At 37.4% G+C, this 24,209-nt stretch overlaps 3 protein-coding genes across 11 annotated transcripts; 1 reads left to right on the top strand and 2 right to left on the bottom strand.

Annotated features, from left to right (window-relative positions):
- Positions 1–250: 250 nt before the first annotated feature.
- On the top strand, positions 251–8,529 carry LOC107266532 (golgin subfamily A member 1). Of its 3 annotated transcripts, XM_025083786.1 has the most exons (9): positions 251–914; positions 1,144–1,645; positions 1,780–1,868; positions 1,934–2,062; positions 3,595–4,122; positions 5,248–5,775; positions 5,836–6,066; positions 6,145–6,307; positions 8,394–8,529. In XM_025083786.1, exons 1-8 carry the CDS (start codon positions 804–806, stop codon positions 6,298–6,300), a joined length of 2,274 nt encoding a protein of 757 aa, XP_024939554.1. In that variant the 5' UTR covers positions 251–803; the 3' UTR covers positions 6,301–6,307; positions 8,394–8,529. The 3 variants fall into 3 exon arrangements, with proteins under 3 accessions (XP_024939554.1, XP_015592620.1, XP_015592621.1); XM_015737134.2 differs by lacking the exon at positions 8,394–8,529 and having other exon boundaries at positions 6,145–6,755; XM_015737135.2 differs by lacking the exon at positions 8,394–8,529 and having other exon boundaries at positions 252–914; positions 3,595–3,987; positions 6,145–6,755.
- Positions 6,876–14,641, bottom strand: LOC107266534 (long-chain fatty acid transport protein 1). 3 transcript variants are annotated; one of them, XM_015737139.2, is made up of 11 exons: positions 14,463–14,641; positions 13,403–13,607; positions 11,309–11,459; positions 10,745–10,982; positions 10,414–10,639; positions 9,822–10,026; positions 9,540–9,732; positions 9,327–9,473; positions 9,116–9,253; positions 8,890–9,047; positions 8,320–8,628 (listed from the first exon to the last, which is right to left on the bottom strand). In XM_015737139.2, exons 2-11 carry the CDS (start codon positions 13,585–13,587, stop codon positions 8,320–8,322), a joined length of 1,950 nt encoding a protein of 649 aa, XP_015592625.1. In that variant the 5' UTR covers positions 13,588–13,607; positions 14,463–14,641. The 3 variants fall into 3 exon arrangements, with proteins under 3 accessions (XP_015592624.1, XP_015592625.1, XP_015592626.1); XM_015737140.2 differs by lacking the exon at positions 14,463–14,641 and adding an exon at positions 14,334–14,459; XM_015737138.1 differs by lacking the exon at positions 14,463–14,641 and having other exon boundaries at positions 6,876–8,628; positions 13,403–13,587.
- A 1,589-nt stretch (positions 14,642–16,230) lies between these two features.
- Positions 16,231–24,016, bottom strand: LOC107266533 (long-chain fatty acid transport protein 4). Of its 5 annotated transcripts, none has more exons than XM_015737137.2 (11): positions 23,662–24,016; positions 22,312–22,649; positions 20,788–20,938; positions 19,804–20,041; positions 19,480–19,714; positions 18,824–19,025; positions 18,138–18,330; positions 17,912–18,052; positions 17,678–17,815; positions 17,435–17,592; positions 16,231–17,354 (listed from the first exon to the last, which is right to left on the bottom strand). In XM_015737137.2, exons 1-11 carry the CDS (start codon positions 23,752–23,754, stop codon positions 17,046–17,048), a joined length of 2,196 nt encoding a protein of 731 aa, XP_015592623.1. In that variant the 5' UTR covers positions 23,755–24,016; the 3' UTR covers positions 16,231–17,045. The 5 variants fall into 5 exon arrangements, with proteins under 5 accessions (XP_015592623.1, XP_024939555.1, XP_024939556.1 ...); XM_025083787.1 differs by lacking the exon at positions 23,662–24,016 and adding an exon at positions 23,065–23,206; XM_025083788.1 differs by lacking the exon at positions 22,312–22,649 and having other exon boundaries at positions 20,771–20,938; positions 23,662–24,014.
- Between the last annotated feature and the right edge of the window lie 193 nt (positions 24,017–24,209).

Genomic DNA, 24,209 nt, shown 5'->3' with positions numbered 1-24,209 from the left:
AATCTCAACGATGTCCATAGCAATGGGCTTCCTATACTCGGGGACTCGATTATGAATTTTTATTTTTGTAAAATTACGAAAAGTCAATGATTGTAAGTCAATGACACGATGAAATCTAAAGAAAGTGAATAAAAAGATTGACCAATAATTTTTCACTTTTCGAGTTTCATCAAATGGAAGCCCATAATCCAGCCATTGAAAGTACTCAGAATCGTATTGGAATTTGTTCCAGACTTGCAAATGTCCCTAGATATTGACACTTGGATTTGGTCAGAATGTAGGAACTCCAAAGATATTTATGAAAGTTGAAATTCTCGTTACACATAATGCAAGAATCTGTGAGAACGGCAGCCCAATTAACACTTGGCTTGATGATCTTCGGCCTGAGTAACGTTTTAGCTTTCAGTCTGATCTACGTCATAGTGTGGTTATTACTGATTCAGTCTGGAATAGCGATTTGCCTGAGTCTCAGTATTTGTTAGGTTCGACCTTGGCGCTTCCATTTCGTCAGAGCGTGCTCAAAAGCCTCTTTTTCTCATCGTTAAAAAAGTCAACGTCTGGCGCTTTAGTCGCTACGTGTGCCTTCGTTACAAAGTAGTCTATCTAAATTGGAAGCCGGTTTTTCTGGAGGCTTGATAGTGCTATACGCAGAAATGAATTGTTATCTGTATTCTCAACTGGACGTACAGGTGGACTTCCAGTGATCCACTTTCGCTCTGGTTCCACCGTACGGGCGCGTGACGTTGACACCTTTAGTACTAGTTAGGAGCTGTCATCCAGGATAGTCTTGCCAAAATTACGTCATGTTCGCCAGTCTCAAGAACAAAATTCGCGAGGAAATTGGCAGCGACGTATCTACTGTTGTGAGAAATGCCGGTACCATACGCGGGGTCAATACGAAACATCTGTCACAGGTAGTAAATTAGTTTTCTAAATACCAACATTGACTTGTACATTACATTCACTTTGCACGTAATGTTTGTCTATTAAGTTCATTACTGCTAAGTTCATTACTTCTTAAGACATTGGTTTTCATTCCTTTATCTCTATTCTTAAGATGACTTATCTACAATAATTTCATTAATATAATAGAAGTGATTATTCTTTATTGTAATCTCATATTTTTCTCCATCATTCTGCTAGGCTGGTTCCACAAGCAGTATCAGTGGTTCCCAAATATCACTTGATGGTTCCCGTGAAGGTAGCTCCCCTATACCTGCAGTAAATTTGAAAAGGGAGAATAGTTTTGAAGTGAGACATTGCAATGACACACAGCAATCTGGTAAAGATATCAGGAAATTTGAAATTCAGGAGGATGAGTGCCATAAGTCAATACAGAAGAAAGAATTTAAACCGAGCAAAAAGATAGATGAGAATCTGATAGTGAATGTTAAAGAAAATGATAACGAGCGAACAAGATCGCGGGATAAAGAAAGATTAGAAGACGAGAGGAAAAATATTGAAGGTGGAAGGAATGAAAAGATTAAGAAAAGTGAAGAGGACCAGAGGACCAATGTATTGGATAAAGAAAAAGCATGGAAGAAGACAAGGGAAACTAATAAAGACAAAACAAAATTGGAAGAAGAGAGACAGAAGGCTGATAGTGCTAAACAGACCTTAGAATTTGCCTTACGTAGTGCAGAAGGTATTAAAATATTGAGAACATCTTTTTATCGCATGTCTTGTTTAAATTAATCAATATCATATACAGCCAATTTATTTTAAATACCTTATTATCGTAACAGAAGATGGTTTAATAATGGCTTGATTAAATTCTAGAGTACAAAAGAAAGCTTTACACTTATCAAGAAGAAACGGAACTGTTGGAAGGCTTTCAAACACAAGAAATGGCAAAAATTAAGCATCTTGTAAGTTCAATAACGATTTTACATTTTCATGGACGTGACACAAATTTTTTATAATAATTTTTCAGTTACTTGCAAAGGAACAAGAAGCTCAAGAAAAGACGCAACAATTAAAAGCTGCCTCAACAGAGATAGAAAACCTGAAAGCCGAAGTGTCACGTCTGAGGCGCTATGAAGACGAATTGAATAACGTGCAGGTGAGTAATATGTTTACGACTCATGAATCACCATTGGTGAACTATGACACCACTGTGTTACTCTTTTATTTGGGTATATCACTTTTTTTAATTTTTATTTATCAATTTTTCTGGAGCAATAACTCCGTGTATATAATGGTATCCATAAAATCAAAATCTACGAGAACAACAAAAGCTACAAACATAAAAAATACACATCTGACCAGGAAATTTTGGTAAACTTCTATTCTTGAACACATATAGAATCCTGCATGATAGTATGCTAGATTTTGTTTGCCCATTTAAGTGGTAAACCAAAATTTTATTTGTGCAATGCCATTGTGCATCAGTACACAGGATATGGCGTTGTCAGTGACAATATAATACATATTAGCTGATAGTTACCATTAAATATGAGTCGACCTACCTAGACCTAAGAATGCTTCTTTATTCCAAAAACAAAAATTCTCATAATTTTCTAGTTTATAAGTGTTTTTCAGCAGTACCACTTGAATATCGCTTTCTGTTTCGTCACAGTTCGCTAGTTTTTCTACTTCTGCACATTTGTTCTATTTTCTTTATTTTTTTTTTAATTCTTCTCACACGCACGACAACTACACCTTACACATACACACGCTGGCTGGACCTCACATTATGAGTCTCTCTAGCTGTGATGGCATACTGGGAAACTTCATAGAACCCCGGTGGTGTTCCATAGCTCTGGGAAAACATCGTGCGTGCCTTTTCACGTAGTACTTCTTTTATCTTCCCTTTCTTTTTATTGAATTAGTACCAAACTAAACGCGGCTTGGGCTTAAATCTGCTCCGCAATTATAACTCGAGCGGTAGTTCGAAAGTTTCGCGGTTTTCAACACGTAGAAAAGAGTTATGGAACGTGGGCAAAGTTTAGTGCAAAAAAAATAAAATAAAAGAACGTGCAAGCGTTTTGAATACGTTGAAGAGAAATCGCAAAAAAGAGAGACTCACGTTTCTTTGAAAGAAACGGGAAAACGCCGGAGACAGAGATTAGGCGGTATTATCCGCTAATTTGCTGCTGCTACGGCTGACGCTAGAGGTACGTCTTCAAGGCTTAGCCGCATTTCTGCTAGATACTATATATACTTTTTTTTAAATAACATATACTATATCATAATACTTACATTTACTGGTTTAATGGTTAATATTGATACTACCACTGTTAAACTCGGTGCTTATGCTTTTCACAAGGATTATCATTCTCATGCAGCTAAGAAAGTCACTGGAGGCAATAAAACAAAAAAATTCAATAACGAAATAACGCTACAATTAATCATAGCATCTAATAAATTATCATTTAAAAAATGTCAAAACACCATAAAAATTGCCTTTTGCTTATTTCTAGTGCATTATATGTATGTCATTGGTGTCTGCGTCATAATCGCATTGAGAGAGTTTCATGTGGGTTTATGCCTACTAATAACAATGGCTTTTGAAATTGTAATTAAAGTTTGTTTAAGACTGTGAAATGTGTATCAATCCCAGCATCATATTCTGAAACATATAAACTTTTTCAGGACGAGATGGAAATATTGCGACATTCAACCCAACGTGAACGGGCTCAATTGTCCAGCCAATTGGCGCAGACTGAAGAAGAAGTTCGACACTTGAAGGACAAACTTTTTGTATTAGAACAGCGTCTTGCTTTACAAAGTAACGATCAGGTTACAGTTGATGAGAGAATAGCCGAGTTGATGAGGGAAAGGACGCTTTTGGAACGTAAACTGGAGGAAACTCATTTTCATCTGTCCGACATAAAGACGAGTTGGTCCGGCAAGATTTCCAGTCTGGAGACTCAAGTTGGCCGACTGAGTCGTCAAGCCGGCGAAGAAGGTCTTGAGAGAAGACGTGTGGAACAAGAGAAGGAAGTTTTGGCAGCGAGGATAAAACAGCTTGAGGCGGAAATAGAGGTGAACAATGTTGTTATGGCGACTAAAGACGCCAAGCTTTTGCGCATGGCTGAGGACATCGACGAAATGGCTACCGAACTGAAAGAACTCCGGTCTAATGTTGATTTCGAAGTTGAGGAGTTTAAGCAGCAAATCGTGAGTTACCGCGACACACAGTGATCGTCATGCATGTATCTCAGGGACGTTAGAATTTTTCATGAAAGATTTTTTTAAAATCTGTTTCATTGACCGAGCCCCCCTCGAACGCTCTCTTAGATCTCTGTGCCACGAGTGATCTCTGACACCCTGCATGAATAATCTTCTATGGAAGATCTGCAAGGAAGTTGATCCTTTGATCCTTTTATTTTATCTTTATGTAAAGAACATCACAGTAATTTTATTCTTTGGGCAGTTATAGTTTGGTATATTATAGAGTTTTTTTTGTCTCTATGACGTTTGCGCCTGACGAAGTTTTCGCGAAGAATTTGCATGCCTCCTTTTGAAGATGCTTGTATGCCGAACGCACAGATTTTCTTTTCCTTTTTTTTTTTATGGTATCTAATACAATATTTTTATATCTGCAATGCTACTTTCTAGTAATTAATATTTTTTGCTAATTTTTTTGGTCTTTTCTTTTTCACTTATGCATGTGGCAAATTTCAACGATTCGCGTGAGGAACGAGAGAAAGCGTTAAGGAATGACAACGGATGAAAGTATAGAATGAATCGGGACCAAACAGTAGAAACGTCGTTTTTGCCATAGCTGTTAAACAGTATATTCTTACCCGTCTGTTTATCGTTAAATTAGGCAGTACATTGTAGTAATAATATTTTTATGTACTGTAGCGTCTTATGTACACTTTATTTATGGAATAAAAAGTAAAAAGAAAAAAGACACATTTTTCTTGTCCTTATTTTTTGCTTGTTTCAGAAATATATTCATTCATATATTCCCAAGCAGCTTCTTATCTACACGCCACTTAACCTTCTTTCAGGAATTTTCAAAATGACGCGCGCACCTATACGCTCTCATGACTGATTTTTCATTATCATTATTTTGCTGTATATATTAGCACAGATACTAATTCGGTGGCGAACACAGTAATGTACAGTAACGCACGTGCTTTTGAATTTTTATTTTTTTTAACATCTGACAAAAACTAAAAAAAGTGATTAAAAATAAAAGTGGGTACACTACTGTTACTTTTAACATGGAGTGTCGCATTTTACATAATTAGTGTATAAATCCTTTATACCCAACTGTGAATTTTCAATCGACAGGAATCATCGTCCCGGGAAATCAAGCAGCTGAGGACTGAACTGGAGGAGACCAGCGCAAAACTCACATCAGCCACATCAGAAGTTGCACATCTACGACTTTCGTTCGAAGGTGAAAAGTCGAATAACTCGTCGTTACATTTGGAAGTTGCTCGGTTACGTGAAAATTTGGAAAGTGAACGAACTGCCACGGCCACGCTAAGAGTCTGCCTCGAGAAAGAAAGGAACGAAAAAGATGGAGCATTGCTGAGGAACGCCCAGGTATCACAGGACATAGAAATGGCTAAGCACGAGAGCCGCAGGCAAGAAGTCGAGAATGTGGAACTGCAAAACAGACTTGAGGTTCTCGAGGGCACTCTCAGGAGTAAGGGCAAAGAGGTCGACGACCTGTCGAGAGCTCTCGAGGAGTCGAGGAAGAGGATGGATGAATTGGAGGAAGCCGAACGCAGCCGAGAGCGAGTTGAAGGAAATGAAAAGATGCTGAAGAACAGTTTGACGGACATGGAAGAGCAGTTAATCGAGAAGACAAAGGTAAAATTTTTGAATTTCCAAGATAACAAGTGGCTTCTTTAATTTCTCTTTATCCTACAGACAATCAAAGTCCTGCAACAAAGATTAAGCGATATGAAGAAGACTCTTCAACGAGAATTGAGGGTGCCTTCCTCTTCTTTGGACAGTGACGCGGAACCATCTGCGGCCATTTTGAGTCCCAGTTCATCAAAAACTGTTACAGCCAAGCAGAGTAACTCCAGAGAGGACGATGTCAATTTTAAATACCTCAAACACGTCTTGATAAAGTTCCTAACTAGCAGAGAGTACGAAGTAAGACATTCTATAATTAATTTTTCAAGATTCAACAAAAAGTATATGAACTATACAATTTTCTGTCGTTTATTCCAGGCGCTGCATTTAACCAGAGCTGTTGCGACGCTTTTACACTTTTCTCCCGAAGAAGAGCGACTCCTTCAGGAGACCCTCGAGTGGAAAATGTCCTGGTTTGGTACTCGTCCAAATTTAGGCATCGGGCAAACGGCCAAAGCCATACCACCCAGCTGATAACGAGGTAAATTCCATGCCGGCATTTGACGTATCACAAAATGATGGCAACAGAGAAAGGTTGACGTTCGTTTCCGCTATGACAAAAGTAGCCACGAGAAGCATGAGCGAGTGAAAAGGTCATCATTGTTCCCAAGAGGTGAAACAATGAAACTCCTCAAATAGTCAGTATTTCTAGGCTGTATTTAATACGCGAATAGTACACAAAGTAATTATGTGCAAACGTTTATTTCCTTTTCTTCATTAACGAACAAGCATTAAACGTTCAGAAGAAAAAGAAGTGATAGAACAAAATTATTGTTCGCGTTGATCGCACTCGTTTGATTTTCACATGTGAAAAATCATTGTGCCTAGCTCTTTATTACTCCCCAAAAAAAAAAGTAAAGGACACCAACATTATAAGATTCTGTGACATTGTTGTAAACGATCAATTAAAGCATTCCATATCTAACGAATCACCATGACTACCTACTATTTACCAAGTAAAAACCAGACTTTAGATTAAATGAAAATTATTTTATGAACGGGTAGTAAAAATAAGTATAAATCCGTTAAACTTCGAAATCCCGAGAAAATTCGAGTTTTTAAACTGTCTTTATTTACATCCAACAATTCTTGTTTTTCGACAGATCACTCACGACATTCAGTCTTGCATCTTACACACAGCGACATCCAGTGTCCTATCAAGTGAATCTTAAACTTCCTCGCCCTGTCGTTCATTATCGTGCTCACTTAAGTAATAAATTAAGGGACGAGATTCGATATTCTCTCACACCTCTCGGAGCAAGGCACACGACACGATATACACTTTCCTTTCTTCCTCTTTTTTATTTCTTATTCCACAATTTATTGAAAAATCATTGAGCCACGTTCCTTTAGCTAGTTGATATACGCATCCATGAACTTTCATAAATATGCAGTTGAACTTTGTTTCACTAAAATAACAAATCCTTCAACAATTGAATAATTACCAGGTTCATCGAACTTTCTATTATCATTTTTCCATTGATATCTTTTATCTTTTTTTTTTTTAAATAATCCAATCCGATCGTTCTTCCACCAATCCCCCTCTCTCCCCATACCGAAGCTCCCTATAGAATCCCTCCCCTCTATAGTCGCAGATCGTCTATAATATATTTGTTTATGTTTATGTTACACGTAATCTAAAGTGCGCGAACACGTATTTCGTACATAATTACGATTCTATGTATATGGATGCGCTATTACTCGCAAGCAAATTGCACACACGATATACATGTGAGAGACACCACCACGCGTTCTGTAAGGATTCCATTTTTTTTTTGTTGGTTCATTTATCCGACTAGAGTAGAAACATAAATAATTATTCTACGTGTAGTTATGGCAACGTAACGTTAATTAGCGTCGTTGCGTTGTTCTGAACTACGAAAGATGCGGTAAGAAGTTTTAACACTGCCAAAGGACGGTGTGTTACATACAGTAAAGAGATGAAAAACGATAGGAACGATAATAATAATTATCGATAAGAAGATGAACAGGAACGAGATGTTCGACTGGCACGCACCAGGCATCCGAGTGGCCGTAAGACTCCGGGCTTTATTACGAGTATAATAAATTCCTAAAAATGCTAAGTTCGTACTAACGATTACCGAGAGATAGCTCGATTTTTATTTTACTTTGTATTTTCTTCATTCTTACTTCTTCCTTATTCTTTTTAACGCTTTCTCCACTTGGTTTAGTTTTTTTGTTGTTGTGCATGTCCCGTTGACGAGATTCACCAAGACTGTTGTACATACGTCGCGTGGACATCATCCTCAAGGACTAATGTTATTTCTTTGGTTTTTATTTGCTTATGGAGATAATTCATCTCTTTTTTTTTTTCAAAAATTTTTAGGTTTCCCTTTTTCTTTGACTCTCTGTGTTCGACGGCCGCTGCATTTTTTCTGACTTCTCAAGACCTTCTTACTGCGATCCTATGAACTATCGGTAGTACGTAATGGGAACGCTACTTAAATTGAACTTCACGCGAGACTGACGCCATTACAGTTTTGCAGAGCCCGATATAATCTCCTCGTAGAGCTCGGGCGTAACTTCAACGTACTCTTTGTTTCCAGAACGAAAGTACACTTTGTCCTGGATCTTGTTCGGATCGAAGCCTTCCTTCTGCAGATTGATCTTCTTGAGCTTGAATGTGCCAGTCATCTCTAGCTCCTTAACGATCCTCAGGAAGATGGGACGTGCGTAGGACGGGAGTGCTTTATCGAGACCTTCTGCGAGAGCTTTGAAGTCCAAGAGACTGTCTGGATCCACAATAGCCGCCATACCAGCCTTTCCCTCCATTCCGGGTACCTTTTTTTAAAGGAAAAACGAAGACAATAGATTTTGAGCGACTTTACAACAAAAATTTTTCTTACTATGTCAAAAATATGACGTTCAGCTTTCCAATTGTAAATCACTCTAGTCAGTGTTTTCAAAAGTTCCTATTCTTGTCTTGTAAATTTTTTTCGCGATTAAAAACGTTTCTCATTGGACACAAACGATATTTGGAACTTAATGTTATCGATATGGGGATCAATGAATTTTGATTCTTCTTTTTTTATTTCGACCTACCGGAACGCCATAAACTGTTGCATCTCTGTGACCAGCAACGTTGCTGACTACACCCTCAACTTCAGCTGTTGCTACATTCTCACCCTTCCATCTGAAAGTGTCTCCCGTCCTATCTTTAAAATAGAAATATCCGTACTCGTCCTGGCTCAGAATATCCCCTAAAATAATGTCACAATGAAAAAAAAGTTTTTCATCGAGAAAAATAAGTTTTTTCCATTTTAATTACCAGACAAGAAAGCTTTGTCTCCTTTAGTGAATACATTCTCTATCGTCTTCTTCTTCGACGCCTCCTTGTCCGAATAACCGTTAAATTCTCTGGATGCATTTCCTTGTTTTATAAGTCCTATCAACATTCCTGGTTCATCTACGCACAAGAAAGAAAATAATAAAAATAACAAACCATACCAACACCATATTGTGGTTTATACGAAACTTACTTGTTTCCGCTCTGATACAAAATCCATCCGCTCCTCTGATTGGCTCGCAAGTCTCAGGATTAACACGAATAATTGCAACTGGATGTAGGGACTTTGGTAAAATCGAAGGCACAAAGCCAACAGCACCGACAGTATTATCTACGTTAACTATGAAACAAAAGAAAATAATTAATATCAGATCGATCAATTCCCATAATTCCGATAACCACTCACCAATATTAGTATTGCCCTCACTCGATCCATAAACTTCATTCACCTGTTCGATCTTAAATCGATTAACAAAGTCTTGCCAAAGTTGTGGTCTCATTCCATTTCCCACCATTAATCTCACAGGATGTGCTGTATCTTCCGGTCGCGGTGGAGCTGACAGCAAGTACCGACACATTTCCCCAATATATTGAGCTACCTAATAAATGAACAATACACACCACAATAATTAATACACTTCAAGATCAAAAATACTATAACAATTAATATCATACCAATAATACATACCGTACAATTATATTTAATACAATCCGTCCAATAAGCAGAAACGGAAAATTTTGTTCTGAGAATGCTAGGAATTCCTTTAACCAGTGCACAACCAGTCCCTACCAGTCCACCAGCCATATGATATAATGGTAAAGGATTATACATAATATCACTATTTGCCCTAAGACCAAGCATATGGTAAGTGGCTACCATGACCAGAAGATACCTAAAAAAAAAAAAAGAAAAACAGTAAAGATAGTGTAAAACAAACCAGAAAATTTAGCATAGACTCATGGGAATCGTGGCAGCCCTAATCCCATTCCCTCGACTATTGTGGGGCGTCCCTGACAGGATTATGGATCGCACGTTATGTCCAAGTGCTCTACCGTTACATAATTGAACGTTACCGTCGGATACATAAAAATGTCATTTTGCCAAGTACGAAAAAAACGACTAACATCTAACGATTGCTCGGCCTCTTGTTTCAACACTACCCATATACGCCCTGGTCAATATTCTTTGAATAATGAAATTGTTACGCCTATCAATTACTTATGGCAGTATATAGACACGATATTTGACTCGGAAGATGTATATAGTTACAGGCATATACCTTGAGTTTGGCATCAAAGCTGCTTTAGGTAATCCAGTAGTACCACTTGTATAAATGTATAATAAATTATCCCGATATCCAGGTTCTTCATTCACTACTGGCTGACTCGTTCCAGCTTCAGACAATAATTGATCCAGGTTCTTTACTCCGACTGATAATTCATTAGGATTTCCACCGACTTGATAACGATCGACTCCTTGGATCTGATCTGCGATCTCATCAACAGCTGAAAATAACAAGATCAGTTGATTACAAATTTTAGACAAAGGATATGAGGCCTAGTTCATCATTTTTTACGGTCTTTATATTTTTATTGTAATTTGGGCCCTACCTGTTGCCAATTCACTAGCGTAGATGATACTCTTCACTTTGGTAATGTTGAAACAGTGAATCAACGGTTGCATACGGAGATTTGTGTTAACCAGGGCCGTCACAACACCCAGTTTACCTAGTCCCAACCACGTGGCCACGAATTCGGGCCTGTTGGGCATCATCAAGCCCACTACGTCTCCCTTGACGTATCCAGCATTTTGGAACACCGAAGCTATCCTGTTGCTGTATTGATCTACCTATAATGTATTACAATTGTACAATTCTACGATTATCATTGTTGCCGACTTGGAAATTGGGTGGATTGAAAATATTTGTAGAGTACGTTGAAAAAAGTAAATAAAAAACACTGAGATTATATTATCTATTGAACATTATGTAAATTTCCACATAAATATCACTTTAGTATAGAACTATATGTTTAATCGCGTGATACGACAGCAGACATATACTGTACGTGATATTTATAAAATGCACCATTCCATTGCTTTTATTTGGTAATAAATAGCCTTGCCCATTTTATTAGCGGAATAGTCAATTTTAATATACAAAAAATGGGACTTACATCGGCATTTGTCCATATACGACCCTCCAAGATGAAGCACGGCTTGTTCGGATAAAGTCGGGCCCTTTCGGCAAAAATCTTGGTCACTGTCGTGTTGTTGCGTACGTATCCTCGAGTTTCCAGGTCGGCGTTCACGTAGCGATAGAGAAACCTACAATCGGTCGACGAAACGTCAGGGCCAACGCCATAAGAAGCCGCCATTTCCGAAGCAAATAGCTAAATTTAAACTCTGCAAAATTCTCAGTTTACCACGCGGTACAGTAACGTCATTTGATTATTCGCATCGTGAGGTCTTTTTAATCTACCGTTATTGAGAAAGAGTAGAAAAATTAAATAGCGCCTACTTCAAGATATTCGTCACTGTTGTTTCATATGCTGTTTTTTAGGCCCTTAAATTATCTTTTTTTTTTAAATTTGTTACACTCGTTTTCCCACCGTTTAGATACTATTCTCGACTGTACACACACGGCGGCACGGAACTGTTCTTTCATTATTCCTGGGAAGGCAGCAGCGTGTATCTAAAATATTCATGCGAAGGACGGAAGTATTACGCCGTGACCGAGAGAATCGGAGCAGATTTTAGTCGCGTTGTTGTTGGCGTAAAGAAGAACGTAGAAAAAGGTCATCGTTACCTTCCATATTTATTGATCAACCTCTTCAATGAATTAGATATTCCCTGTGTGTGGTAAATTTCACTCAGCCTATTACAGGTTCCTCATTAACTATCTTCTTCTGCTAATGGCGTTTTAATGTTAAACCGATAACGGCGATGAAAACTTTAAAAGTGTGCCTTTTAATATTTTAGATAACTTTTGCGACGGTCTAAAAGGTTTTTATGAAGGTTCAAAGCCTTTCATACATTTTGTTTTCATTTAAGTGCGTCACTCGAATTTACAAGTTTCTTAAAATCTTGTATTTTTAGTTCTCATTTATCGCGGCACCGATTGATTATTTTATCGTTACTTGAAAAATAATTAAGGCAGTATCCTGCTTTAAAAGGGTCCAAAAATCGATTTTTTTTTATTGCCTAAATCTATTCTCAATGTATCCAAGAATATGTATTCAAAGTTATAGAGGCTAATTCACAATATATTCAAATATACAGCACTAAACGCAATGGGGTATGGGCAGCTGGAGCGCGCGCTCCTTTACTTTAAAGCGCGTTTGCTCGAGTTTTCATTTTTACGCTTTTTCTAAACTGGCGGGCGTGATTGCAAGAAAACTAGACGAACAATCAAAACGAACCAAGGTTTGTTAGCTTCAGTTTTATATTCTCTTCTATTTGAACTAAAAAGATTCATAAAAAAAGTTTTAAACAACTTTTTTAGCAAGTTAAAATAATTTTTTTTTTCACAAAAACATATTTTTTTCAAACTTGAGAAAAATTTTAGATTTCACAATTTTTGTTTTTTTTTCAGTTTATCTAGAAGAAAAATATGGAAATTAAAATTTTCTTTGGTTTTATTCTTTCAAACGAAAATTGCGAGCTTCATCTTTCCCGCCGATTGGAGACTGCAATTCCAAGGTGTTGCACAAATGAGCATAAAAATGTGCTGTGTATGAATATTTTTCGCTCAAAAAAATTTTTGTTTAATGTTCAAATATGCAATAAAATAATCTTCTAAGTTCGCTACACTTGCTTATTTTTTTTCAGTCCTAAGAGAGTTTCCGGAAAAACGCTTTTTTTAAGCCTCCTAAAGCAGGATACTGCCTTAACGAGCATATACGTGTCAGTGGCTTCAGATTAAAATACGTCAATTATTATATTTACAACGGAACAGTATTTGAGATTAGAAATGCGCCGCTCAAAGTCCACTTGATATTGCAATATATTCTTATGACGATTATGACAAAAGTTAATTTGTCTGAGAAACAAACGTAAATCGTCTCACGATTCGTAATCCTTCAATTTATAAATAGAACAAATTTTAAACAGAAGTCCAACGGAAATGTAATAAAATTAAATTCATGACAGACATCGCATACGAAAACTGTACAGCCATTCATGATGACAAACAAAAACTGATGAGAGAAATAATAGTTGGAAATTTAAAAAGGAATAAACAGAAATGTATTTTGTATAAAAATGCTTACTTGATATCCCGTGGAAGAGTCCTCAGTATTATATAGATCCTTCGATGGTAGCTATAGATCAATGGAACGAGAGCAGCTGCCAAGCACAGCTGTGCAATCCTGGCGAAGGCGCCGAGGCGCATCGCGACGCCGGCAGCCATAAGAGCGACGATCGCCAGAACGAGAAGCACCGATCTGACGTCCATGCTATCCACGCCACGCCGCTCTGAAATGCCAGAACGGTGGTTGGTAGGTAATACTGTTGGCAGCGCCGTTAAATTTACTCCAGGAGCAAAGGGTCTCTGCATGCACTTAACGATCGGCGCACGCGTTCTAACGTTGCGTTAGTACAGGGTTGACATATCCGTTAGCAAGGTTGGCAAGCCCTTACCAGCCAGGCTGTACACCCGGACAGGACTAAAATACACGTTAGACATTTCTGCTCTTCAACCATTTGCAAACTTGACCCTTTATATGTCACCGAACCTCGCCATTTTTTTTATATAAATGCCCACGCACATGTTGAAAACAAATGAAACAATTTCGACGAACAAAGTTTTGTTTTTCTATCGAAAATGGACTTTTTACAAATGGCGTTTGAATCCTGATTATCGTCAAGCCGGTTATTGATTGGCGCTCGTCCACGTTTCATGAGAAACCTTTGGTAAGGATTTCAATTAGACGGTATGGATTAGTACGTTTTTCTTGTGTCACAAGGTATAGGGTCATTTTAGATATTAAACTTTAAATTCATGCAGGAAGTCATTGATTGCAACAACATGGAATACTAATTTATTATATGTATTCAATTTTCCATCATCCAATAGAAGTATTACTGAACGGTGGTATCAGAGATCACAATACGATTTTCGATTAAACCCCTAATTTCATCTAATTAAAGTCGATTTAACCGTAACGTCTTTTTGATTTTTCCCGTTAACAAATTTGTTACCGGAAAGAATTGATGGTATCGATTGCCACTACAGGGCCACGAGCAGTCAAAAAGATGTTTCGTCAGCACGATTATTAATTTTCACACTCTATAGATTTTCTGTTACAACACAACGTAAGAAGAACTTACTATTAGGTAGTTTGTTAAAAAAAAATAAAATATGTCGCTCCGATGCAACTCAGAGCTTAATATCACAAGAGCGACGAGCTCTCTCATCCGACGAACGAATAGTACTGATGCTTGGTGCCAGTCGCTCTCGCCAAGTCACTACACGGCAGTGCCTGCTGAACGCGCTTTAAGCCTCCTCAACCCTGCGCCATATCCATCACCATTTTACCTACGACATTTTATAAAAGAAACCTCCAATGTATATATATCCATATTCACCCGAGATAACTAACCGACCGTTGGTCAACGATAACTAATGAAAATAAGTAGCAAAGTTCAAAGTGCAGAGACTATTGATAATACAATAATCGACTGGATACACATTGTAAAGGATGGACCCTGTGCGAGGTAATTATCATCTTAAATAAACCGATATTGACATTTGAAACAACAGCTGGGGTTTTATCAAACGCAAGTTGAAAATTCTATACTTGACTGAGTTAAAATATTTAGATATATACTCGTACGACACAAAACATTCAGAAAAGTTTTATGCTGTTGTGTACCGTATATAAGTGCTGACTCAACAAACCTGCGATATCATTGAGTCATCTATGATGTTAAGAAAAGCTACAGTTTATGAAGTCGCAAATTGTGGGCGGGATTGGAATAAGCCATTCGTAGAAGAATTTTTACGTTATAGCAATTCTACGACCTTAGTGGAATGTTTAAAACCTGTTGACAATGCGAAATAATTAAAAATATACTATAAACTTTAATAAAATATGTGTAGCGCGGAATCAGCATACTTCGTACTCGCAACTACAATTAATATCAATAATGCTATATTTAACGAATTGTGAATTGTGTCATCGAAAGTGTGTTCGCTAGGTGGCAAGGCGTGAAATAATCAACCTGCAACTAAAGTGTATCTTTCAAATCTGTATATCAGAATAATACTTTCGGGGCACACACGCCATTAAAAATGTATGAGCATAACATACTGACTACGTATGAACTTTTTTGAAAAGCTGGCGGCTGATTATTGAAAGTCTTCATTTACAGTACTTAGTAATAAAATAAACTGTTGATTTGAGGTGTTACTTTGAATTTCATCGATGTCACATTCTGATCATGTAACTGCGTTTGTTTGGGATTCATATAAAACTTGTACTAAAGATTTGAATGTTGATCTTTTATGTGCTTTTATTTTGCCACATGTGTTATTTGATTATTGACTTGTTTTGCATCTATTACCATTTTTTTGATAACTTCGGGTTACATGCTTGAGTAAAAATTGTTTATCTTGCTGATATGTAATTGTTTGTTGGGTCAAAGCGCGATATGTGTTCCTGAGAATTTCGCAGTTTTCTACCGCATAAGTTACTACTTTAAGCCTGTGAGAATCAATAAATGGCGATGCCTGGCACGGGATACACCTGTGAAAATACTATTTATTTATTGGCGAATCGTTTTCTTCAGGCGACGCTACGTCTAGCACCTTTGTTGGCTTAATCATCAAACTTGTAATCATTCGTTTTCCTTTTTAACTTCCGGCTACGTTTCTTACTCTTCACGTTCTAGCGGGATTTTATACTTCGTTTTTATATACAGGTTCATTCAGTTTAGACATTTCATTTAAATCTGACACCTGTCATACAGTCGTCCAAGATAGACAATATTTGTCAGGAGTGTCCAATTCGCAGTCTTTTAATTTTTATTAGTACTTTGCAAAAATCTATATATAAACATTTATAGCTACTTAAATGTGTAAGAGAAAGATAGACTCTGCTATGAATTATATTTTTATCTTTAACCTTTCCAAAGATATAGATGTGAAAGATATGGTATCAAGTAATATTTAATTAACGTAGCTTCGTAATAAGTGATCAATCTAAATTGGTCTATTTGTTTTGAATAGACCTGTACATGCCAGTCAGTGGCATCCGTTCGGTGACGTAACAAAGACGTGATGTGGGTTTGAACGAAAATACCATATATATGCACAGCATACAATACATATATAAAACATTACCATAAAAATGATTAGTCTTAATAAAACTTTCTTCTAGACTCTCTTTCTTTCAGGCACACGTTAGTAAGATAAAATTGAATTTTAATAACGGCCCGTAGAAAATATTAAAGTTTTATTCTAAAAAAAAAGTAACAAGTATAACAATACATCTACTACGTCCTAATTGGCAATAAACACATACACCGTGGAATGCAGCATAATTAATTAACGGTTCGAAGCAGCCACGAATTCGAAATCGCTTAAAGAGAATTCGTACATGTTTTCTAGGAAGTTCGAGAGGTGGTCTGAATTCATCTCTAATATAAATATGTAGCTGTAGGAAATCGTAGGTCCAATACCCATGTACAATATAATAAACTATAGAACAAAAAAACAAGGAAAACACGATTACCTCAATAAAACAAAACAAATAACAACGCTATGAAAATAATTATGCCTGCGAACTCATTCCCCTCGTCGTCATCAACAATTCAACGGATTCCCATAACAATTCGAATACTTTTGACGCCAGTAAGACATTCATCCGCGTCGCAGATTGCAAATCGACCATCATAGGTCTAAGCTACTCGTTAAAGACGTAACTTTCCTTCTTGAATATTATCAAATATTTCTGAAGTCAATAGCTGGTAGCCCGACTTGGGATCCATATAATAAATCTTGTCTTCGAGTTTTCGAACATCGAAACCCTCTTCCTGGAGCTCCTTCTTTTTTAACTTGAATGTACCAGTGACCTCGATCGTTCTTAAAATTCTTACGAACAGTGGTCTGGCATAGCTTGGCAAGTGTTCGCGTACATCGGATGACAATTTATCCATATCCAACGTTCCGTCAGGATCGTAAATAGCGGCCATACCAGCTCTGCCTTCGGCACCTCGAATCTAACAATAAATATTGATTATAGTTTCGGATTTTCTTTTTCGTGCAATTACAAGGGAAAAATACATTGATATCATTTTACCTCGACACCATAAACTATGCAGTCACGATAATTCACTAAATTGCTAAGGATTCCTTCTATTTCTGATGTCGAAACATTTTCTCCCTTCCATCTAAAGGTATCGCCTGTGCGATCCTTGAAGTACAGGTAGCCAAGTTCATCAGCCATAAGGATATCGCCTGGAAATTTTGTTAAAACAACAGTTTAAAATTCTATTTATCTTATACAGTTTTGTAGTATTTATTTTTTTGAAATATATTGTACCAGATATAAATGCTGAGTCGCCTTTTGTGAAGACGTCATGAACCACTTTACTTTCGGATGCTTTTTGATCAACGTAACCCAGAAACGCCCTGCTTGGATTGTTAGGAATTATTTTTCCTATGAAGACACCGGGTTCGTCTGAAACGTTATTTATACACTGAGAATTTCATTCTTTTACTCAAGTACGTTGATAAAATATGTAATAAGCTTATCAACATATTCCTGAAAACTTACTTGGTTCGCATACTTGACAAAGTCCTTGGGCATTTCTTATGGGTTCACCTTGGTCATTTACTTTTATTATAGAAATTGGATAAACCGAAGGTATTATTCTGGATATGAAACCAATGGCGCCAACAGTACTGTCTACATTAACTGAAAAAAAAAATTGAAAACTTTAATAACAATAGTAAACCATGAAATTACTCCAATCAATCATACTTAGTCCAATAACTCTTACCAATATTTGCATTTCCTTCGGTAGCACCATAAAATTCGACAATCTTCGGTATGTTAAACCGTTTCACAAATTCAGTCCAAATTTGAGGCCTGAGTCCATTGCCAAACATGAGCCTAACTGTATGATTCTTGTCATCCGATTTCGGAGGAGAGGCCAAGATATAACGACACATCTCTCCAATATACTGGCCCACCTGAGAGCAGATTAAAAAAAAGAGAAATAAAAACAAATAAAGATAATCAATAAAAACGTGAACGTCACAAACAGAACATAGAACCAATGGTGCATCATTCATCAAAGCATGCACTAATAATTAAGCAAACATTCAATCATCATGTAATCTTTTCTTTAGCTTTTTTTAACTCTACTAATAACAACACTGCTGATAACAAGTGTTCCCCAAGCTCAACGGTAAATATTCCTTATCCAATTGTATACGTTGGAATGAAAATTATCCATCCCTTCCCCCTCGATCAAATCCCCCCCCCCCTCCACCATCACCAAGGGTCATTAATAAAAACAGCGATTTGTCTTATATTGTTAGTCACGTGTAAAGAGAAAAGATCGAAGTCAATTTTAAAACAGGTCGTTTTTTTAACAGACTGCATTATTAAAACGCGTCGTTAAAATTGACTTGTATAATAATTAACCCCTTTCTCCCCACTATGGATGACACTGCATCTCACCGTGCACTTGTACTTCGTGCAATCATTGAAGTATGAGCTGGCTGAAAATTTTTTCCTAATAACTGTCGTCGAGCCGTGTATCAAAGTTTGACCTATGGTCATGATACCGCCCGCAGTATGGTACAAGGGTAGTGGCGTGTAATATCTGTCAGACTCTTTAAATGCTCCTAGGTAGTGGATGCCGCTGGCGATGAACATAAATCTGAAACGAAAACGTAGGATCCGATGCCTTTACAAAAACAAAAAAAAATGTGGAGAAAAAAGGAAGATGAAAGTTAAACGTGCCGCTGATGATCTTTCCTGCCTTATTATTATTTTTACCTTTCCTTTTCTCTTGAGTGCTTTTTGCCTTATGGGACATTGTATGCATGTGTCTACAAACTCACTGATTGCGATGGATGCAAGAGCCACAGGGTAATTGCGCAAGCGATAATAACAATAATTGCGTAGACACGACAGTGGATGTGTGAGAGACAGAGAAAGAGAACAGCATGTTTCAATCGTACCTACGTAGTAGGCGTCAATTTGGTATTTAAAAAAATGTCCAAGAAAAGGTAGATAAAATGCGTTAAGCGTTAAATTAATTTTTATGTAATATATAACCCGTGTTATATATTACGAGGTCATCCAATTTATGTCATAACGGTTGGACTCACCTGGAATTTGTGATGACAGCTGCTTTAGGAAGTCCAGTTGTACCGCTGGTAAAAACGTATAAGAGCTTATCCATGTATTCGCCCTTTTCTTGTACTACCGGTAAAGTTGTAGGAGCATCCGCTAGGAGCGCTGTCAAGTCTTTTTCCTTTAAGCCATTCGACGACTCTCCTGGCTTGTCACTAAATCTGTACAGTGTGATCTTTGCGTCGAGGGTCGATGCGATGTCTTTTATAGCTAGAATGCGAATGATTAATTGAAACTATTTTCGGTAAGGGCATGATACATTTAATACGATTCATTGTTTGAATGTTGGGGAGATTTACCTTCTGCCAAGTCAGTACCGTATATCACCGCTTGGCATTTTGAAATATTAATACCGTGTAGCAAAGAGCTCTTAACGAGATTCGTATTAATTAATGGTATGATAACGCCAAGTTTACTCAAACCCAACCAAATCGCCACGAACTCTGGACGATTTTCCAAAAATAATCCCACTACGTCACCTTTGCGGTAACCATGGCTCTTGAAGACATTTGCTACTTTGTTACTGAAATCGTCCACCTGAAAATTGAAAATACATATCAAATTAAAGATCTGTGGTATACCATAAATTCGTGCAACATCGGCATATGTGAAAAACGTGTTACAATGGTTTCTAGGTTATGAGCAAGTTGGTAGTCTTCGTAAATATTTCGATGAGACTTTGTCATGAGCAGCGAACATCAATGAAGTCAATAGAAAAACGAAACGAAAGATGATTGAGTACAGATAAATAGTGGGGCAATGTATTTGCATACATTGGTTCAGCCGTATCATCTTACGCATCATCATTTAATTCCTGCTAATACGTATGCATTGAAGGCACAATCTTATAGTACGGAATAAGCGGTTAATGAAACATAAGACAAACTCCGGCAGAATCAACTGCAGCACATCCGTCAACTTTCATTAATTTTTTTTTGATCCCACGACAATGCTAATGATTACTAATGGAAGACAGAAGAAAACACCAGTCTGTATAAATGCAAATACGAATACAAAAACAAGTATTGATTCTTATTTTCTGACGTTATTAGATAAAACACCACTTGAATTAATCGTACAGCTTTTCAATAGCATCGACAGATCAATGAATACGACTGAATACGAATCTCTGAATGTCATTGGTAAATATTTTAATAAAATCATTAACCACGTGTTTCGAAGTCATAAAGATACATGGCATTGAACAGCCGCTTCCAACGGTAATGTCACCTGCTTCTCATTAAAAATTATATTCGTTCTAATTACAGTCGATGGAATATTACTTGCTGGAATGTCCATTCCTGATCTTGGAAGATGAGACAGACTTTATTCGGATGCCGTTGGACATTTAGCTGGAAGAGGTCGGCGATGCTCCGATTTTTTTTTTGATAATTTCGTATCGCCCACAGGACTTTGGCGTATCGTGAAAGCGCTCTGAAATGAGAACAACAAAATTATCGATAAATACACCGAATCGAAAAATTCAATGATTCCTTAATTAATCCTTATTAAGAAAATTCGTATTAGTCACTCGTCGAACATGCACATCGCGCGTGTGGAAATGCGAGATGGCTAAGTAAACCGAGAATAACTTGTTGCTTCGCGGCAGAAAATTTCAAGACCGCCAAGAAGTGTTCCGTTACGTATTCCTGAGGTCGTAAGAGAAGCTGCCGAGAAGGTACAGATGAAAGAGAAGGCCAATGAAAAAAAAAAGTGAGGAGGAGATGGAAGTGGGAGAGAAGTGGTACAGCAACCTTTTACCTACGTGTACATCTATATACCTCTTATATGCGTATATTCGAAATTCTACGTAATACGAATTTCTTTAGGCAAAAAAAAAAAACAAAAATAACTAATAACAGAAATGATAATTTTGAAAGATACCAAAAGTTCGCATTTTTCATAAAATTGATATTGATAAAATTTAATAATGAATTTTATCAATAGATCTTAAGCGTGCCTTAATGCCATTTTTTAATACGCACGAGGTTACGATATTTAGCAATATTTAAAAATCATGCGCAGTCATCGAAAGGCGATCATCCATCCAAAGACAATGACTTTCAGTAGTGCATACGTCGCGCATGAATTAAAAACGTCACCAGCAGGTGTCGATGAATTTTTGAATTTCTTAAAACTTTATATACTTTACTATTATTTTGTTATAATTTTTTAATAAAGTGTCGTTCGATTAATTATGAAAGATTTAATACGATTGGTCTTCTGGAAATGTCAATTATTGGATGTGAGATTCAAGTTGGTACTAGGAATGTGTAAGCTTGGTGGAATGCATGTAAATTTTTCGGACCAGTGTTATACCCGTCAGACAATTATTGAGAATTCGAAAGTTCCAATTACGGAAAGCCAATTTTGACGTGTACGATAACGGCATTAATTTCAGTGTGCAGCTACGCTAATAGCACCGGAGTGTGATATTGTTGTGAATCAAAGAAAAATGTGAAAGTCAGTACCGTAAGTTAAGTCAGACGATTAGAGAGGAGATACAAGAATCTTTGCTACGTATCAGATTTGAAAGCACATATCAATATTTTCAGATAGCAAAAAAATCCCAGTCATACTATTGCGGGAAAGTGTCAATCAATAAACTTGAATGCATTAAACGTTAAAAGTAGCTGTCAAAAAATTGCCCTCTCGAAACTATAATCAAATAATATATTTGTATGTAAGTTTCTTTGTTACCTGTCAAAATACCGTAAATCCTATTGTCCACGCGATCTTATTAAAAGCACCGTCCCTTTCATTCAGGAATTCCAAAATGTTAAAGAAAATTGAAGCAACAAACTTACCGAACGTCTCGCGGCGCGGTTTTCACGACGACGTAAAACCATCGGAAACGTCCACCGGATGCGAAATACGCGACGATAGCAACGAGAACAAGCTGCAGAAGGAATATCGGTCCCATGTAGATCCAGACAAGGGCCGAAACGGCAGCAAGGACTGCGACGAGCAACATTCCCAGCACGAGACGTCGTAATAGACGAGCGACTGCTTTCCGTCTACTCGGAACGACGCCATGTGGGGCACCAGGGTGCGCCTCTGTTGCCGACGCCGACGGCGACGCCGACGTCGAAACCGGCGTCGGATTGGGGTTGCCCCCTCTCACTGGCTCGCCTCTTTCTACATCCTACAATAAGTATAACCAGTCGATCAGACTTTTTTCTCTCTCCGGACAGTCTCGACTTGCGTGCACCAAACTTGGGTCTGATAAAAAATGTCACCTACTTGTTAGAAAATTTTAATTTTTTAAATAATTTTTAACCAAGTTCTGAAAATTACCCTTTTTTCAATATAAAGCTCCTTAATACTGATATATGATTTACAAAAATTTGCCAACGCCTCGCGAGGAGAATGAGACATTAAAAAATACTTGTTTAATTAAGCTGCCATTCGTTCATGCGTTTCTGTAAAATTCCTTAACGCAAATGCACTTTGGACTAGATAAACCACACGCTGTATTTACGTACGTTGGTTGTTTTGTACTTGTACTAGAACAGGTTCTACTATCCGGTCAACCGGTACCTACACTAGGCTGTACTTACAACCTGCAGTCGACTGGCCGATTGGAACGCTATCAGAATGAATTTCTGTAGTAGTCTCTTGGGCCTCGTGATTAACGAAATTCAAGAATTCACCAAGAATTGCATCCACGCATATACACCTGGTGGGAATTTAACAGCTACTGGGAGCTTTTACTTTAATCCGCTCGACAGCAATATTTCTACAGACTCGATCAATATTACTCTAGTGCTGCTGCCACGCGGTAATGATACAAGATGCTCACTGATTTCTTTAACAGTTGATATTTTATCTTTAAGAATTCTATAGTACGGTATGTCAGATTTAACTACGTATAAACTAGATTTTCGCGACAGTTGAATAAACCAAATCAGCGCCGAACGATTAACAGGATTAAGACGAGATCAATTAAATTGAATACAAGATAACGGAAAGGTATAGTCGGTACATCATAGTGTCTATTCCAATCGACCGGTATTACTCACGACATTCTCTCAGGATTGTCCTACTAAATAAATGAAGAATTTCACAATTTCAATTATAGGTTAAAAATGAGTAAATTTCTTAAATAACACCAAAATTATTGTTAAATGTCATACAACCAAAATATTTCGACTCACTCGATCTTTTTCTGGTGCCAAATTTGGTATTATTGTTTTCCCTATATTATTGCTATTTCCAATCTCAGCTCCATTAGCTATGGTGTTAGACATCGTTTGATATTATTCAGCACCAAAATACATAAATTCACTGCACTGTTAAAACCTGCTATACCCCATTTACGGTATTACCCTGAGTTTAAAAAAAAAATGTAATAATTTCATATACACTGTACAGTACGTTATTTATTGATTAAAATCTCGATATCCGTTACTGTCAGTAGTTCGAAATTCCCGCGCGACTTTGAACAACAATTACGACCAGCTCGGACAACGTGTTGCCGGCATTGGATCCCGACTGTTACTAAAGTCGCGTTGCTGGAATCGGTAAAACACCAAGTGGCCTCCCTCCTTGACGTATGCAGTATAGGAACATGCGGAGAATTTAATTCGTATTGTTGTCTGCGAGAACTCCTCTTTATTCTTCCGAGCCATCTTCTTCGTTCTTTTTATTTCTACGTATCAGCCAGAGACTTCGCCCTTGCGCAGAAGGAGCGTCAGCCGAAAAC

This window comes from Cephus cinctus, unplaced genomic scaffold, assembly GCF_000341935.2.
Source record: "Cephus cinctus unplaced genomic scaffold, Ccin1 Ccin1_scaffold0325, whole genome shotgun sequence".
In the NCBI taxonomy this organism is placed as follows: domain Eukaryota; kingdom Metazoa; phylum Arthropoda; class Insecta; order Hymenoptera; family Cephidae; genus Cephus; species Cephus cinctus.
The sequence above is the reverse complement of the archived record's forward strand: the minus strand, read 5'-3'. Positions and strand labels throughout refer to the sequence as shown.